Here is an 18,981-nt window from a genome sequence, read left to right on the forward strand (position 1 = left end):
AGACTTTTCAGTAATTTATCATATCCTATATGTCATTAACTAAATATAAAATAAATATATTTACGATATCCTGTATACTAAAATATAATCGTGTCTTTTTCTCTTTTTTAATTGTTTTTTTTTTTTCAATAAGTAAACACTATTTTAGTGCGTGTCACCACCCAAGAATGTTAATGGGTATCCATAAGCCAGGTTTCTTGATATTTATATTCAACTCATTATCAAGTAAAAAAACTGAATATCCATAAATTATGTATCGGGTCTCACCTTTCCATATGAATATTCATCATTTGACTATTTTTTATTATTCAATAAAAATTAAAATAATATATATATATATATATATTAAATTATATATGCGTGTGTTTATATTAATATTAAAATATGTATATATTATATTTTATTAAAAAAACATAAGTATTCCATAAATATATATATATATATATATATATATATATATATATTTTAAATTAGATTACTATAACCCATAAGCTAAGGTAGTTATTCAAAAAATACCATCTGTTATCTTAAAATAATAGTAATGACAATAACAAGGAACAAAATTCGGGTAAAAAGCGTGGGCTTCTAGCCCATATGTCTTATAGTTTAGGCCCAATAGAAAAACCCAAAATACAAACCCAACAAAACTTTAAACCCCAGCAGCGTGAACTATAGCTAGTTCAACACCCTCTCAGGGTTTTTGCGTTTTCTTTCCTCCCCGCTGTCAAACGAAGCAACCGTAATTTCCTTTGCGTTACTCTTTTTTCTTTGTGAAATTTTAGTGTAAGCTGATAAATTCTTGTTTTGGTGTATGTTGCAGGTGTTAAATTTGTTGGGTTCATAAAGCCATGGCAAAGAAAGGAAGGAGTCAAAAGAAAGACGGTAGCAGCAGAAGCAGTAAGAGAAAAACCCGTGGTGAATATGTTGACCCACAAGACATGGATGATGATATTGATTCCTGTATGTTACTTCTTGTTTATCATCTTTAAGTTACGTTTTTTGGGTTATGGGATTTGTGGGGGTGTTTTTCTTTTTCCGAGTTACTGGTTTTAATGTAGCTGTTGATTCCTTTATTGAATTTAATTTGTGTTGGAGGAAAAAAGGTTTGAATAATTATTTGTTTTGATGGGTGAATAGGGTTTAGTTGAGGAAAGAAATCATGGGTTTTGATTTGTTCTGTTTTTGTTGTTGTTTTGAATGTTTGCAGTTCACAAGCAGAGGGATATTATTCCGCTTGATGTAGATGGTGATGTTGGGGAATTAAGTGACGACGAGGAAGAACCTATTTTTGATGATGAGGTTTTTGGCTGCTTTTAATAATTAAATTATCAGTTTTCCTGTAATTGTTATATGTGCTTGCTATAATGGTATAGTCAGTGTAATGTGTAGAAAGTATTTTAGTTGCTGGATTGTTGGAGGAGATTGAAAATGTGAAAGGTTTTACCTTAATTTCATTGGGGAATGAAGACTGGTTATGACTTTCTATAGCTTTGTCCTTGGGAGTTTATTCGAAAGAGAAAAATTGGAATTGTGCTTTTAACTTTGTTTCCTCATCCTATGTGTTAAAAGAGTATTAAACTGTTATCCACCTTTTGTGCTTTCTGATTTCATTTTTCTCTTGTCACTTTTTTGTTGATACTGCTAACAGGCTATTAACAATGATGAGGATGAGGATGATGATGACGAGGATGAGGACGACGAGGAGGATGAAGATACTGGATTGGCTGCAAAAAGTAAGAATCTTGACTTCATTTACATTTTTTTTTCCCGTGAGCGCTGAAAAAGTTTCTGATGTCAAGTAAAAGTGACCCTTTGCGTGATTAATTAATCTCTCTGAAAAAATGATATTTCATTTTTTTGAACTGAGGTGTATGCATTCTTTATAACTCTCTTATTCTCTTCTTACAAATGGATTGTATATATTAAGCGAGGGTGAAACTTAAACTTTAAGTTGCAACATTAGCATGGGATATATTTCTCCAATATATATATTGATTACTTCATTAAATCAGTCAAATTTTACTTTTGTTTAGTAATAGCATTTGTCGCAATGATAACAGTTTTATAATTGATTAAATCATTTATTTAACTAGTAAATTTAGAAGACCACTCTGGATGCTGCTTTTACAGTTCTTGGAAGTGGCTGGATAGTGAACTAGTTTTATGATATTGAATTTGTCACTTATTGCATGTTATCTGCAGTTATAAAGCAGCAAAAGTTCTTAAGAGCAAAGTTTGGAGATTTTGATGATGAATTGCAAGATGAAGAAGAAGATGAGGAAGCAGCACAAAATATTGTATGGAGTGGGAACAGGAGCCATGATTATCATGGTGGTGATAATCGTGATATCGAGGTGAGAATTTAAATATCAAGAGCCATGATTCTCATTCCCATCCGCCTTCTAATTGCTTTACATCTCGCCATTTTCCCAGTTAAGCTAACTAATATCAGGTGGAATTATATATTTACATGTTTGTGTGTGTTATATTTTTTTTCCTTTCTTGCTTTGATGCTCTCTTTGGAATATCCTGAACATTTTGATTTTTGATGTTTAACAGTTAGATTCAAGTGATGAGGCCCTAAAGGAAGAGGAGGATGAGGTATTGAAATTACAGAGAGAAAGAGCAAAAAATTTATCAGTGGAAGACTTTGGCCTTAAAGATGATGAAGATGAAAGCGACAAGGAGCTAACACTAGGGGTAAGCTTAACCATGGTCTTGTTTGTTTGGCAGATTAACAGTGATGTGAATTCAGTTCTTAAAGTTTTAGCATCTCAAAGGGAATCAATGAATAGATTTTTTTAAAGACATTGTACAACTGTGATTATTTTCTCAGGAAATCTCAAATCAAGGAAAAACCGCAAAGAAAGCTCGTTTGAGCAAAGATGCCATTGATGACTTGGGTACAACTTTTGAGCTAAACAAAGATTTCAATGAGCTGTCAAGGAAGGAGCAAATGGAAATTATCTCTAGGTAAAATCTCTTAGCTTTATTGTTTGTAGGTTCTATGATTCTATACACTTCCATGTTACTGGAGTTGCAAAGAAATGACTTTTCTTTATCGAGTTGTTTTTATTGAAACAAAAGCTGTAAAATAGGTAGGGGAATGCTAGCTTAACAGCTGCTAGAAACAGTTGCTCATTAGATTATGTCACATGTTATGCCACTTAAAAGAAATAACCTAGAAACTTGCTAAACCCATGACCATATTTTTCTATTTCAAAAAAATAAAGAACACTCTTCTTTGTTCTTACTTTCTAATATGAAAAGTCTATCAATTTCTAGGTATTTCTTTAAGTGACATAAGTCATGTCATAATCTAATGAGTGACTGCTGCTAGCATTCCTCAAATAAGAAATAGGAAAATAATTTGTAAGGGTAAAGCATATTCAGAGCCTGAAAGGGAAGAACCAATTACTTATGAAACTATAATAGTAAAAGATCTTCCCATGGAATCTTTGTTCAGAATCAAGTTTCGGTGAAGTCAGTATTTATAAAGAAATTTCACATGTTAAGCCAGATGATAGTGTTCAAATATTTCGAGCAACTTTATTGAAAATACCTTAGCAATGAGAGGAGAATTTTGGATTAGATGCTCAGATTTACCCTTAAATTTTTTCCTTATTTTATTGGATCTCCCCTGCTCTTCTCTGCTGTTAAATGTATTTATCTACATTCTATTTCCTGGCTAAACAATGAATTTTATGCTTCTAGATAAGATGTAAATAGAGGAATGCAGATAATAATTATTGAACTGACAAGGTAACGTGTTATTAGTGGTGAAATCCCACTATTATAACATGTAACTCTTGAACTGACAAGGTAACGTGTTATTAGTGGTGAAATCCCACTATTATAACATGTAACTCTAACTACATAATGAAGTAGGTGAGATAGCTGCAAGTGTTTGATGACATGCTATTGACATTTGCTATATTGTTTGGGACTATTCAGCGGTTTAGAATTGTGGTTGTTAAAATGGGATCATGAAAAGCTCCATGGTAAGCCCCATTTTTACATGTAGTATTATTTGAAATCTATGGGTGGTCTTTAGTGCTCTGAAGGATTTGTTATATCCTTTTATGCCTGTTGTTGGAGGAGGTCGTGTGTTTTCCATGTGCTCTCTAAGTATCGAATCCCCTTACTGTTAGACACAAATGTGGTGCTCCAACTCATAAATTTGTTGTTACCAGTTTTCTGATTTTCCATGGTTTTAATTCCATATTTTCAAATATGCTCTTCTGTTTTACTTAATAAAAAGGTTCCCATTTCTGAGCTAGCATTTCTTACTTCAGTTCTGCTCCAGAATTGGTTGGTTTGCTGTCTGAGCTCAATAGCACACTTGAAGAGCTTGAAAACAAAGTTAATCCACTTTTAAAGAAGGTACTTTTCTTCTTCTGTCACTATTGTCTTTCACTTTTTTGTGCCTTGTACTGGAGCTGCATATGCAAGTTCCGTTTGCCTAAGCATCATTCTATGTTTTGGCAAATGATTTTCTAAACAATGGTCCTAGTTTCTTATTTTCTAAACTGCAGTCATATTAGTCATCACATGTGTCCAGATATTGCAATTTCACTATTGGAAGTATATGCTGTCAGGATGTTATATGCTTTTATATGTTCTGTAGGCTAAAGTGGGAGGAATCGTGCTGGAAAGTGGATTGCGCTATCTGGAGGTGAAGCAGCTTCTATTGCTGTCTTATTGCCAAACTATTACATTCTATCTTCTTCTGAAGTCTGAAGGGCAGCCAGTTCTTGATCACCCTGTTATAGCTCGCCTTGTAGAGATCAGGGGCTTATTGGACAAGGTTTTCTGCTTTACATGCTTTAATTTTTCTTTTTCCGATACCTCAATTTATAGAACATTTTTTTTTTGTGTGTGCATGCCTCGTTAAGAAGTCTCACATGCTTGGGTTGAGCAAGGTAGATTGTGTTTCATCATAAGGAATAAACAGCATGTCAAGTTTCCTTCAAAACTCTAAAACCTGCAGAGTCGGTTGGCTTGGTGTATTGCATCTTCGCTATCATTTAACTTTAAATTTGCTTTTCCTGATAATTTCATTTGTATTATTTTATTTTTTTTTGTCTATGTGCTTGTGTGTGCCTCATTAAGAAGTCTCACATGCGTGGAGTGAGCAAGGTAGCTTGTGTTTCGTCATAAGGAACAAATTGCATGTTAAATTTCCCTCAAACTCTAAAGCTAGCACAGTCAGTGGGGTTGGCATAATGCATCTGTGTTATTCATCTGACAGTTCATGTGGATACAAAAGTGGTATGTTATGCCTGGTTAATTAAATAAAAATTATCAGCTAGTGAGTGTTCATCCCTTATTTGTCACTTTAACTGCTAAATTTATTTTCTTTCTACTGGCTTTTATGAAAGGAAAGGTTTCAGTGAGCATAAATATCATGTTTGCATACGGTGAAGGTATAAAGGACCATTGACTTACTGTTTTTGCATTGTGAGGTGTGGCCTGCTTCTTTCTATTTAAGAGGTGTGTACTTTACAGCTCACAATTTTCTCACTGCATGTTACTCTAAATAGATGAAGCAACTTGACGAGAATCTCCCATCAGAACTCGATGAGTTTCTGAAGAAAAACCCAGGGATGCAGACAATTGAAAGCTTAGATAGAGAAGGTGATGGACCTGCTTTGGCATCTCAGTCTGTCACGAGGGACCATGAATTGTCTCTTCTCTCAGCTGATGAACAAGAACCAGCAGAGGTTGTTACATATTCAATTCATTAATGTCCTGACATGGATTGTCTTTTCAATTTAATCCTTTAAATTGACATCATTTCTGGTTGATTCTGCAGCTTTCTGATGCAATTGAGCTGCTGAAAACAGAGTCTTTAATAGGTAGCAATAGCAAAGAAGGGAAACACAAGCGTAAGGTAATAAAAGAAGTCATAAGTTTCAAATTTCCCAATAGCTCTTTCCCTTTGTATCCCATGGCATTTTCTTTTGGCTTTCCTGTCTTTCTTTGTCATGCTTTTGCATAATTGAGTTAGCTTGTGGCTAAATTTAGAGATTCAAAATTGGCAGAATGATGAAGTTGGTGTACAAAGTATGGAAATGTTGAAAGTAAGAGCTGCCCTGGAGGAAAAATTGAAGCAGAAAGGAGCCTTTAGTTCCTTTTCTTCAAAGCCTGATAAAGCTCAGAAGCATCGAAGACCAGTCAATGGGTACTTTTATTGCTTCTATCCTCCTTAATTTTAAGCTGCTTATGACTTGTGATGACTAACTTGTTCCATGGAATGGAACAGACGGCTTGAAAGCCATGAAGACTATGATGACGATGCCGTAGATGATGAGAAGGGCAATCATAGATTGAGTAATGGGCATACAAGCTTGTTGGGATCAAAGAAACTTTCCAAACTTGTTATTTCCAAACAGAATAAGCCAAAGGTATTAATTACATCCTATTTTATGTGACTTAGCCATGCCCTTTCTTTTTATGTCCTCTTCAGTTTATCACAGCCTGGAAATAAAGTAGGCATAGCGGTTCCCCAACTGGATAGATATGTTTCAATTAAAACAGTTATCATTTATAAAGGAATTAATTCTCCAGCATCCACATGATTGCTCATCTGATATTAACCCCCAAGTTGCTCAAGTTGATGAGAAGAAATTGAGTTGAAAGATTCCCCTTCAAATTTAACCCTTTTGAAATGGATCATTACAAATTAAACTATTAAAATTCAATTGTTTTGACTCGGTGCATACTGAGCTGAGTTTTATTTATCCTAATTACTCGCATCTGAAATTGATGCTGGAGCAGGAATTGAGAAACTGCTGCTTTCTGTAATCGTTATTAAAGTGATTGAAGGTTCAACGGATATCATTCCAACAAGCAATACCTAGCTTGATTCTTCAACAACTCCTGAGGAATATTATGTTTGGGCCGAGTATTTTAGATTGCATTTTGATGTGATTTTTTTTCTTTTTGCTCCTCTGTGAGTAGGTTGTTTCTGGTGATGATGATTTGCCTATGAGAGATGATATTGGAGAGAGGAGGAGGAAGCACGAGCTTAGAGTGCTGGCAGATGCTGGAGTTAAGACCGAGGATGATGCTGGAATTAGGACCGAGGATGATGCTGGAATTATGTCTGAGGATGAACTTGCAATTGAGTCTGACAAAAATGATGATATGGATGAAGATGCTGAATCCTCAGAAGATGATTTGTACGAACAAGTGAAGCAAAAACGAGCAGCCAAACTCGCTGCCAAAGCTGAGATTTACACGAGGTTGGTTTACTTGTTCACTGTTCTTGAACATTACAATCAAACCGTGCTCTTGTACCTGCACTGGCTAGAAAGTGCAGAGATCCTTCTGAGAGTTGAACTCGTGGTGGTTGCTTGTTACTTGAATCGCCAAATTGTTTGCCCAAGATAACTCAGATTAAACCCTTCAGTCAATTTATGTAATTAAACTGTCAAATTGCTTTTACAGGACCTCAGCACCCCAATCCTTGCCTGAAACTGTTGATGGAAAACGTCATATCACTTATCAGGCAAGAATGCCTCAATTTCACCATCTTTTGTCAACTATAATCGTTCCCTGCTGGTATTGACTTGCAAATATACACACTTTCTGTTTTTTTAATGTCACCAGATTGAGAAGAACAGAGGGCTCACACGTCCGCGCAACAAGCTGACAAAAAATCCAAGGAAGAAATACAGGGTACGTTCATTGTTTTAGTTTATTTTGCCGCATGATAGATTACTCCACATCTTTCTTTTTTTTCACCTGGGGAATTGTCCTTGAATTATTAATTTACTTCTCCCCCACTCTCTCTGCTCAGACAAAGCATGATAAAGCACAGAAGCGGCGACTAGGGCAAGTGCGCCAGATCAAGAAACCTTCTGGTCCTTATGGTGGTGAAAGCTCTGGAATCAACGCAAGAATTAGTCGAAGCATCAGACTCTGAAACTAAGCACGATGTTCTTTTGTACCATGAAAGTCGAAGAATCAGACTCTGAAACTAAGCACTGTATTCTTTTGTACCTTGGAAGTTTTGAGTTTAAGATTTTAATATAAGACAAATTTCCTTCTGGAAACTGCTTGACTTGATGATTCAAGCTTTACATGCTTGATACAGAATTTCGAGGAGCATAAAATCATAGAAACTTTCCCTTAGTCTTCGTGAAGACGTGACATTGCTAAAACAAAAACAAGGGATTGCTGTTGATTTGTTTCAAACTCCTTGGACATGTAATATTTTTTTTCCCTCTATCTTAGATTTGGTGGAAAATCTGCCATTTCCTTCTTCTAATTCAATAGGGTTTTCCAGTGACTCGTTAAATTTGATTTTAGTGTGAACACTTCTGGTCTCCAACCAAACCAAAATTATTAGAATTTCTTATGGTTAAAAGAGGAGATATTCCCGTGTGTCCTTGACAATTTCTTAAAAGGTTAATTACCATATAATTTAATAATTTTGAAAGAAATAACTCATTTTTTAAGCATCTGACACAGCAAACAACAAAGTCTCTTCCAAGTAAAAACATCCACAATCTTTCTTTCAAGCTAAAGGGGGAGAGAAAAACACAACCCAGTTTTCTTTATTCATTACTTGTTAGCTTTGTGATATATAGAGCACCATAAATTTCACAAAACACCACCTGCCCACACCAAGGTAAAAAACCCTTAAGTAGTTCATAGTTATTTTTCACAAAAGCCATGCTAGGGTTTCCCTTAAACCGCAGCCAGCTAGCAAAAGATTTTTCACCAATATTGCTGCTGCTTTCTGTGATCGTTATTTAGAATGATTGAAGGTTCAACGGATATCATTCCAACAAGCAATACCTAACTTGATTCTTCAACATCTCTTGAGGAATTTTTGAAAATGATTTCAGCTTTTTATCACTATTTTGGAGTGACTCTCACCGTATACTAAATTTCTACGTATATTATATTAGCGCACACTTCAAAACAGGTAAATATTTTTTTTAAAAAAATATAAAAGAAATATTAAGAATTTAAAAAAATATTTTAAACATAGTATGAATGATCACCAGATCTAAGAAACTTGAATTTGATGTGATTGCCAAACTCAAGGTACATAGGCTTGACAAAAACGACTTAAGTTACTTTTTTGTTTTTTCCAAGGCTAAAAGTATTATTATGCATGGAAATTGAAAAAACCTAAAATACCATTTTATGGCAACCTATTCTTTTTTTATCTTGGAGGTAAAGAAGTATTTTTATTATTATGAATATTGTGAAAAATAAAAAAAGCTCTGGATAAACAGTTCTAATTTTTGTTGATTTTAGGGGTAAATGAATACTTTAACCTTGTTAAAAATTGAAAAAAAATGCATGTACCCCCAAACAATCTTGTAATCACCATTGAGCCAACTGAAAAAACTCAAATATCCCAAAATTGAAGGTTTAAGATCTGGCAGCCATGTTGATCAAAGCGACTTCGATCTGGAAATCATGTCAGACTCAAACAAACAACAAACAAAGAGAGGACACTTGTGTACTTTAGTTATTGAGAGAGAAAAAAAACACAAATAATCGATCACCAATGGTAATCCAACCATGATATATATAAACATGTTGTACCATGTGAAAGAAAGCACACCTGTACATCCAGATTTGATCACCAAGAAGCGTCTAATAGGCCTCCTTAATGACACAAACACTACCTATTCATTAGGGCGTGTGGACACACGCTAACAACTTTTCGATTAAAAAAATAAAAAATACAACATGAATAATACTAAAACACTTACCATAGCCTTCTTAATTATATAACATACTCATTTAATTTCACCATCACAATCCACAATAATCCATATATATAACTATAGTGAAATCTCCATGCTATTTAGTTTTTTTCTATAATTATAATGTTTGGGCCGAGTATTTTAGATTGCATTTTGATGTGATTTTTTTTTCCTTTAGCCCCACTGTGAGTAGGTTGTTTCTGGTGATGATGATTTGCCTATGAGAGATGATATTGGAGAGAGGACGAGGAAGCACGAGCTTAGAGTGCTGGCAGATGCTGGAGTTAAGACCGAGGATGATGCTGGAATTAGGACCGAGGATGATGCTGGAATTATGTCTGAGGATGAACTTGCAATTGAGTCTGACAAAAATGATGATATGGATGAAGATGCTGAATCCTCAGAAGATGATTTGTACGAACAAGTGAAGCAAAAACGAGCAGCCAAACTTGCTGCCAAAGCTGAGATTTACACGAGGTTGGTTTACTTGTTCACTGTTCTTGAACATTACAATCAAACCATGCTCTTGTTCCTGCACTGGCTAGAAAGTGCAGAGATCCTTCTGAGAGTTGAACTCGTGGTGGTTGCTTGTTACTTGAATCGTCAAATTGTTTGCCCAAGATAACTCAGATTAAACCCTTCAGTCAATTTAGGTAATTAAACTGTCAAATTGCTTTTACAGGACCTCAGCACCCCCATCTTTGCCTGAAACTGTTGATGGAAAACGTCATCACTTATCAGGCAAGAATGCCTCAATTTCACCATCTTTTGTCGCTAGGATAGTTCCCTATCCACGATGCTGCTAGTTACTGAAAAATTTTGAAACTATAATCGTTCCCTGCTGGTATTGACTTGCAAATATACGCACTTTCTGGTATTTTAACGACACCAGATTGAGAAGAACAGAGGGATAACACATTCGCGCAACAAGTCGACAAAAAATCCAAGGAAGAAATACAGGGTACGTTCATTGTTTTAGTTTATTTTGCCGCATGATAGATTACTCCACATCTTTCTGTTTTTCACCTGAGGAATTGTCCTTGAATCATTAACTTGCTTCTCCCCCTCTCTCTTTGCCCAGACAAAGCACGATGAAGCACAGAAGCGGCGACTAGGGCAAGGACCTTCTGGTCCTTATGGTTGTGAAAGCTCTGGAATCAACGCAAGAATTAGTCGAAGCATCAGACTCTGAAACTAAGCACTGTGTTCTTTTGTACCATGGAAGTGTTGAGTTTAAGATTTTAATTGAAGACAAATTTCCTCCAGAAAACTGCTTGATTTGATGATTCAAGCTTTACATGTTTGAAAGCCAGAATTTCGAGGAGCATAAAATCTTAGAAACTTTCCCTTAGTCTTCGTGAAGACGTGACATTGCTAAAACAAAAACAAGGGATTGCTGTTGATTTGTTTCAGATTCCTTAAAAGATTTTATTTTTTTTCTCTATCTTTGATTTGGTGGAAAATCTGCCATTTCCTTCTTCTAATTCAAGAGGGTTTTCCAGTTGGTCTTTAAATTTGATTTTAGAGTGAACACTTCTGGTCTCCATCCAAACCAAAATTATTAGAATTTCTCATGGTTAAAAGAGGAGATATTCCTCCGTGTCCTAGACAATTTCTTAAAGATTAATTACCATATAATTTAATAATTTTGAAAGAAATAGCTCATTTTTTATGCATCTGACACAGCAAACTACAAAATCTCTACCAAGTAAAAACATCCACAATCTTTCTTTCAAGCTAAAGAGGGAAACAAACACACAGCCCAGTTTTCTTTATTCATTACTTACTAGCTTTGTGATATATATATATATATATATATATATATATATATATATATATATATATATAGATATACACACACATATCACCATAAATTCCACAAAACACCACCAGCGTACACACCAAGTTAAAAAAACCTTAAATACTTCATAGTTATTTTTCACATAAGCCCAGATAGGGTTTCCTGTGAAACGCAGCTAGCGAAAGAGGGATGTCTTGATTCAATCTTATTCAACCATGACCTGCTTCTTCCCCTGAAAACCCCACTTGAAACTATCTAAAAACAAGGCAAAAACAACAGTAGAAAAGACCGAAGCCATGGAAATCACTGATAAATAACCAAAAAACCTGCTAACCTTAGGCTTCTTATCAATCATCAGAGAACAAAAGGAACCCGTGAAAGCAAAGATGACAGAAATCACAAAGGCATGGAATATTGAAGCGTGACCTTTAAAGATCACAGTAGGAACTGGATTCCCATCTATGTTTTCTTGAGGGAGTAGGTTGAGAAACATACCAGTTGTGAAAGTAATTATCAAGATAGACTTCAATTGCAATTCTGTTGGACCTGAATTTGGTGAAATCTGATGGTTGATTTTCGTTGCCATGTTTCTTGATTCTTCAAGAAATTGTTCTGCAGAAAACTTCGAATAACGCGGAATTGGGGATCGAAAAATTGTCTAAAAGCATACTTCCCATCGAAAAGACTTATATGGGCCCACCACACACACACACACACACACACACGTGCGTAGCTTTGCTCGGAATAAAATCTTAAATTAATTTTAATGCAAGAAAAGGGAACCACAAATTAAAAAATATATATATATGACGCTAATAAATATAAATGTATTAATTTATATAAAATATATATATGTTCACACGGGTCTTGATCTTCCTTCCCACAGCTGGATAACTAATATCTGTTCTTCCACAAGAATTTGCTGCTTTCAAAACCACATCTCTTCGATTCTGAAAAGGGAAAGGTGCCAAATTCATGTAAAGGTGGACTCAGAAACACGTTATGCTTTCTCCTTCACAAGTAACCCCTCATCCCCCCCCGCCATTAACTGGTAGCAGTTTCTCTGTGATTTCATTGAGAGGAAAAATCAGGGAGAAGAACATGATGGAGTTTCGGTACTAATTTTTTTCCTAGGTAGATCGTCTTTTGTTTTGGGTTAATTGAGGGGTTACGGTGTGTGCTGTCTGCAGTTGAGAGATCGGCGTTGTTGGAAGACGAGAGTCACGACTAGTATTGATGCTGGTGTGCCTGGGTTAGGATTTATAAAAAATGAAGGAGAAAAGGTTGAAGGCGGTGGCTATTTTTTTTTCAAAAAACAATTATAGTAAAGTTGTAATATTTAATATAAGTTGATTTTAGTTATTAAATAATAAATAATAAATCATCAGATACAACCCCATATCAAAGCACTGTCATGTAACAAAACACTGTCTAAAAACCAGTAGAGATTGATGGCTTCCTGAACTCAATACAGCCAGTCATTGCATCAGGCAATACCACTTCAAAGAAATATATTATGCAGATCAAATCTATAGTTCCTGGCAAGAGATTTCGAATCTATAGTTGCTTCAACATATGTTTTATAGTTTACCAACCATTTGAACAAGTTGTTGGGATGTTGGAGAAATATTCCATTGCTTGAAGTTCATGATTCACAGAGAGTTCTTACAGAGCATTTTTACACGATAGAGAATAAGCATTTTCACAAGGACTGTGCCACAGATCTAGACCGTGGGCTGTATATTTAGGCAGTTGGATAAGAGGAGTCCATTGCTATGCCACAGAGACCTTCTTCGGCATCTATGTCTCTCTGCATCCTTCCTCACCCCAGCTAGTGCCCCATGAATTCTTGACAAGCCAATATTTGGTACCATCACTGGTTTCGCCATAGCCAACTGCTGTAACACCGTGGTCCAACTCTGTTCCACACTTTCCTGTGAAAACACCACTTGAATAGAATTGGAAGTCAGACCCTCCTGCATCAATGGAAACAGAAATTGGCTGATTGGCCACAGCCTTTTAACAATTCTGCCTCACTGTTGAGATGCCTGCTTTCTTGAGTTGCAAGTCCCATCAGCTGCCTGGTAGGGGTAGTTAGCTTCAGTTGTGATGCCATGGTTCTTGATTATGAATTCAAAACCATCTTCCATGAGACCACCCTCACAGCCCTGATTCTCACCTTGGGTGTCACAGTCTACAAGCTCTTGCTCGGATAGGGAGACCAATTTACCTGTGGTTAGTTGATTGATCCCCTCAGTAGCTGCCACAGTAGAAAAGGCCCGGCAATTGCCTGTTTTTGTCCCAAACAAAATCAGCAGACATATTTTGACATTAATACAACTGTAACATATAGTCTGCAGCATAAATGCAGTGGTAAGGATGCATTGCTTGGCACTAGAATAAAATTCTGGCCTTGCAACTACAAGTATGCGTGAGCCTCGATTGATGTCAAATTAATTTTGATGCAAAGGATATTCTAGAACTTGAATCCAAAATATTTGGTCATTGCAATTCTGATAACATATTAGAAAATCATCCAAACTGTTAAGACAAGTGAAAAAATATTAACATATTAAACTTACCACACTGGCCTTGATCCTTGATAGGAGTAACAGCACCTTTCTTTCTCCAGTCCATGGTAGCAGGAACAGCATTAACATTTACATACTTAAATGATGTAACTTTCATTGGCCTTGTCTGAAATGGCCTCCGATAACCATTACGAGCACCCTTGAACTCTTCTTTGGTTTGGTCTGCAAATTTATTAACACTTAGCTTATATGGTTTGTTTCCAGCAGTATTGAATGATTCTATGCATTTAACGTTGTCCTTGAATATCTTGAACCGTCTTTTTTTCTCTGCAGCATCTACATAGACCTTTTCATATGTGGCCATCCATTGCTCATGCCTGGCAGACATGGATGATTCTTGGAGCTCCCGAGAAGCTACTTCAAAAGCCCACATTCCCAAAATGAGAATGAATGCAAAGAAACATTGCCTTTAGCATATCGAAACCATGGTTTATCCCTGCACATATGCAGCAAACCTGTATGCTGATGTTCCTATTCTTTATTAAGTTTAGAAAGATCAGGATGCTTAGAGTAACGGAGATTTGGATGGCCAGCTCTGATTCATGGCTGTGAACCTAAAGGAAATGTTTTTCTTCCTGCTGTCTCTAAGCTTGTTAACCGTGTTCAAATTCGCAGGCAGCTTCTTGTAACTTCAGTTGAAGTATCTAAAAATAGCTGAGAATCATGGCTGGATGTCATTGATATTTACACTCGTCTTCACTCCTCAAGCTAGATAATAAATGCAGCCAAAAGTCTTCCTTCTTCCTGTTCTTGGCCATCATAGAAGACAAATGACTTGCCCTGAAAATGTTGCAGTTCCTTTCATTCTTCAAATGAAAGATACTACTTCATTACAGTTACTGGAGCAACTTAAAAGAAGCTCGACCCTTCAACATAAACCTTGTCTGAAAGTTGATGTGTTTAGCATCTCGGATACCTTGCGATGGAAATACATTGAAATTCGCAGAATTTTGAGGCATTTACATTCCTAGCAATTCCAAGGGCATTCATGTAACCTTTGCATTATGATCAGACACATCCCACTAGAATTTTACTAATTCATAGGTTCCTTGCCCTCCAAAGAGGCTAATTGCAGGTACTCCAGCCGAGCTTGAACAGACAATGGAGAAATTCTTCGAAATATCCTTTGAAGTCCACCACACCCGGCTTTGCAATCCTGGAGTTTTTTCACAATTCTTTGAACAACTTTATCTGGCAAAGACTTGCCATCGTTTTTAGTTAGCCATGCTGAGATGCAGTGAAACCTGGAAATCCAGAATGGGCTACCAGCAGAAAATCTCATCTTTAATTTGGAGTTCACGTCCATGTCTCTGCTGTCTTCTGTCATGAATTTTTGGGTTAAAATAGGATCGTTACACATGTATATAGAATTGTAACCAAACGCTGAAAGGTCACCCTCCTCACTCGTAAAGAACTTTAAACATATCATCTAATTTTGCTCAATCTACAATCTTAATTTCATGAGCATGATCATGATCATGACACATGTATACGATGATCTGGCAAAATCTAAGAAATTCGGGATTTAATTCTCTCTACCACTTGATACCGTAAGAATTATCTTGACATAGCTAGTCAGCGAATTTTGATCTATTCATACCTCATAAATTTTTAATGACCTACAAATTAACAAAACTAAAAAACAATAAGTTACCTACAAGTTAACTTAACCTGGGATTCCTTTTCAAATCAATCTAAAATCACAAGAAAGTTGAAAAAAATCAAATGTAGATTAATAGATAGATTTCATTAGCTATTTGATGTTTAGGGGTGAAATTAAAACGTATTAGAAACAATAGGAGTAGCATTAGAAAATTGTAGACTACAAGGATAGAAGAGAAACATTAAAAGCCTGTGGGGGTAAAAATAAAGTTTTTGTAATCAGCCTGCCACCAAAACCCCACAAAACCTTCTCTCAGCAACGCCCTGTCCCTCTTCTTCGCAAAACCCTTGCAGCCCCATCAACAAAGCTTAAGGTCAGTTTCTCTCAAAGCTTCATTTTGAGTACCTTTCTTTTTCAGCCTTGTAGCTCTCTTTGGATTCATGGGTTTTCTGAAGTTGGCTTCTTTTTGGATTTTTTTCCTGCAAAAAGAGCAAAAGATCTGATCTTTTTTTGTTTATTTAATGGGTTTTATTAATTGAATGGTAATGTTGGGTTTTTAGTGACTTTCTGTCTGTTTATTCATTGAAAGATTGTGTTTTTAACAGGCCCTTTTTCTTCTTTTGCTTGTTATGTGATTTTGTTGTGCAAATTAATGAAGGTGTAAGGCGGCTTTAATAATTTGAAGAGACCCTTTTCTATTTCTTTCATTTGAAGAGCAGATTAGTATTCAGAGATGATAACTCTGGAGTGTTTGTAGAAGTGAAGAAATGTCATTTTTCATGTGGATTGTTTGATTTTAAGCTGATTTTGGATTGGAGTGGCTTAGGAATTTGTGATTGTTTCGATGGGAAATAATCATGTCACTTGCTTGTTTGGTTTTGTTTTTTGTAACTTTGTATGCTTTAAGATAAAGAGATTTTTCATTTGTTAATGAGAAAATTTTGCGTTTTTATGTTGTACGTTTTGTTGTTAGCTCATTGTTTTCTAATGTCAGATGGCTTGGAAAGGTATGTGGCAGCTGAAAAAGCTGGTTGTGAGCTACTGTGACTGGGGAGGAAGTAGTAGGGGTATCAGGTATGAGTTTCGGCATATAGATCACATATGTTTTAATCACTGAGTGATGATTTTTGTATCTAAGAAATCTAGAAGCAAATTCGATGCATGTTAAACTCAACTTATGGGAGGTCGAATGTTATAGTTTTGGTCATGTTCGAAATAAGTCCATGGGTGCACTGGGGAGAAAGTGTATAGATCAGATTGAAGTAGGAGTTAGGAAGGGTGGAAGTAGACCAAAAGATTTTCCATTTGATGTGGTAAAAGATTTGATATGACATCAGTTTGCAGAAGGTTTGCTTGAAAATAGAACTTAATAGAGGCAAAGGATCCATTTACTTAATCCAGACTTGTTCGAAAAATGAGCAGGGCAGGTGTTCTTACCACCCAACCAGCTATGGAGATGGTAGTACTTGGATTCTTTTCATCTTTATCATCCTAGTTTAACTCAGCAGCATCTCGAACTAGGATTAAGAATTCTGAGAGTTATTATGGAGTTAAAATATGTTTTTCGTCAAACCTTATCCTAATCTCCATTTTTCAATGTCATAGAGATCTATATCTGTGAGCAACTTTGTAAATTATGAGGGGGGGAAATCAATGGACACTAGGACAAAACATTAAGAGCTCTTGGAACCAATTCTATACTAGAATTAATTTTATCTATTTAAGTAGATTGAATTGATTTGATTTGCTAAATGAATTCTTTTGTTTGAAATAGGTTTTAAAGTTGTGGAATTCATTTCACTAAGGTTAGTGAAATTAAATCATTTATTCCAAATTGCCACCATCCCCAAAAAACTTCTTCCAAGCAGATGTAAGAGAGGGGGGGGGGGTAGAGAATGGTGTTAGTGGGATTAGTTTCAAGGGGTCGATTATTAAGCAAACCCACACCCCTGATTTTAGTGGGATTAATTTTCAATGAGTTGATTCTGAAGCAAATTACACCCAAAGTGGTGTGATTCGCAAATTTTTCAAACACTAGAATTGGATAAATTTTGTTGAAATGATTTCATTTCTATTCAATTTGGAAGTTTTCAAACAGCCTGTAAGTGAACTCTATATATATGACCTGTATGTTTGTGTTCATCTCATAGATGGATGTTGATTTTTATTCCTAAACAGAAGTCCAAACCTTTATTGGTCCTTGGTGCTTATAGCACCCTTGCTGATTTTCCTGGCCACTGGCTTTTCCACAATTAGTAGTTATCGATTTAATTATGAATATGGCAGGGCCTTCATAGAGTCAAACCTGCCAGCATTTAAGGATAGCAATCCACAACTAGAGGTGCTCACTGAACTTTCTCGCGGTCAGCATCCATGTTTGAAGGCTTTTTACAGTAAGCTTCTCTCCTCTCCCTCCCTCTCTATTTCACACACAACAATAAAATACGAGAACTAGGGTCTATTTCTACTAAATAATAATTCTTCTCCACAACATGAATGTGTCTGTGCTCAATCATTTAGAAAAGCCTTTTCAATGTTTTTTTTTTGGCATGCAAACAGAGAACAAAAATGAGAGGGTGGTATGTGTGAAGAATTTGGCATCAGAAGACGTCCTTCTTCATGCTACCAGGCTAAGGAATGCGTTGGGAAGAAAAGTGAAAAAACTGCCAACAAGGCATGTGACCAAACACCCTAGCGTACAGGGTACATGGACGACTGATGTTAGATTTTGAAGCACGAAAACATCCTATATTACAACTTCTCGTGGCTTTAGCTTCATGAAGATATTGTGATAAAATGCTGGCACCGGGATCAAGTGAAAGTCATCTGTAATGTATTTTCTTGGGTTAGCTTGAACTTCCGGTCATCATTTAGACGTTCCAAAAACTTCGGCCCTAGACTCAGTCCCAGTTTGTTTTGTTCTAAAAGACACGACATTTGCATATCTATCCCATTCGATAAAATTCAGTTATCCTCTTATTTACCGGCCTAGTGTATTGTCACGACTAATAGGATTTATTGGGATTCTGATGTGAATTCAAAGGTTATTTGACCAAACTGGGATTCTTATCTGCTACTTGTTTCCATTTATTTCCCTATCTTCGTACAAGTTGGAGTCCCAGGTTCCTCTATTTCTTTTCTCCCCTGTCACAGGTCTAGCTGGTGTTGCAGCTAGTTGATGTGCAGTGAGCAGCGAAGCTACTATTATGGGGGAATTCCCACTTACTGTTCTAGCCATATTCTGATATGAAA

The 18,981-nt window shown here is 36.0% G+C and overlaps 3 protein-coding genes and 1 pseudogene across 4 annotated transcripts; 3 read left to right on the forward strand and 1 right to left on the reverse strand.

The window, feature by feature from the left end:
• The first annotated feature begins 646 nt into the window (after nt 1-646).
• LOC118050402 (protein THALLO) lies at nt 647-11,116 on the forward strand. Of its 2 annotated transcripts, none has more exons than XM_073403923.1 (17): nt 647-739; nt 821-960; nt 1,208-1,299; nt 1,649-1,733; nt 2,203-2,354; nt 2,560-2,700; nt 2,837-2,973; nt 4,296-4,383; nt 4,628-4,807; nt 5,544-5,723; nt 5,816-5,893; nt 6,045-6,184; nt 6,266-6,407; nt 6,964-7,247; nt 7,453-7,513; nt 7,615-7,683; nt 10,816-11,116. In XM_073403923.1, exons 2-17 carry the CDS (start codon nt 849-851, stop codon nt 10,924-10,926), a joined length of 2,052 nt encoding a protein of 683 aa, XP_073260024.1. In that variant the 5' UTR covers nt 647-739; nt 821-848; the 3' UTR covers nt 10,927-11,116. The 2 variants fall into 2 exon arrangements, with proteins under 2 accessions (XP_073260024.1, XP_034916644.1); XM_035060753.2 differs by lacking the exon at nt 10,816-11,116 and adding an exon at nt 7,805-8,060.
• On the forward strand, nt 9,010-10,540 carry LOC118050416 (protein THALLO). The gene is made up of 3 exons (XM_035060766.1): nt 9,010-9,060; nt 9,928-10,211; nt 10,417-10,540. Exons 1-3 carry the CDS (start codon nt 9,010-9,012, stop codon nt 10,538-10,540), a joined length of 459 nt encoding a protein of 152 aa, XP_034916657.1.
• Nucleotides 11,117-12,982: 1,866 nt separating the features above from the next.
• On the reverse strand, nt 12,983-14,553 carry LOC118050408 (senescence-specific cysteine protease SAG39-like; annotated as a pseudogene).
• A 1,399-nt stretch (nt 14,554-15,952) lies between these two features.
• Nucleotides 15,953-18,819, forward strand: LOC118050349 (large ribosomal subunit protein mL43). Its single transcript, XM_035060672.2, has 4 exons — nt 15,953-16,102; nt 16,724-16,803; nt 18,016-18,122; nt 18,289-18,819. The coding sequence occupies exons 2-4, from the start codon at nt 16,724-16,726 to the stop codon at nt 18,459-18,461; spliced, it is 360 nt and encodes a 119-aa protein (XP_034916563.1). The 5' UTR covers nt 15,953-16,102; the 3' UTR covers nt 18,462-18,819.
• The last annotated feature ends 162 nt before the right edge of the window (nt 18,820-18,981 follow it).

Source organism: Populus alba, chromosome 13 (assembly GCF_005239225.2).
Source record: "Populus alba chromosome 13, ASM523922v2, whole genome shotgun sequence".
In the NCBI taxonomy this organism is placed as follows: Eukaryota; Viridiplantae; Streptophyta; class Magnoliopsida; order Malpighiales; family Salicaceae; genus Populus; species Populus alba.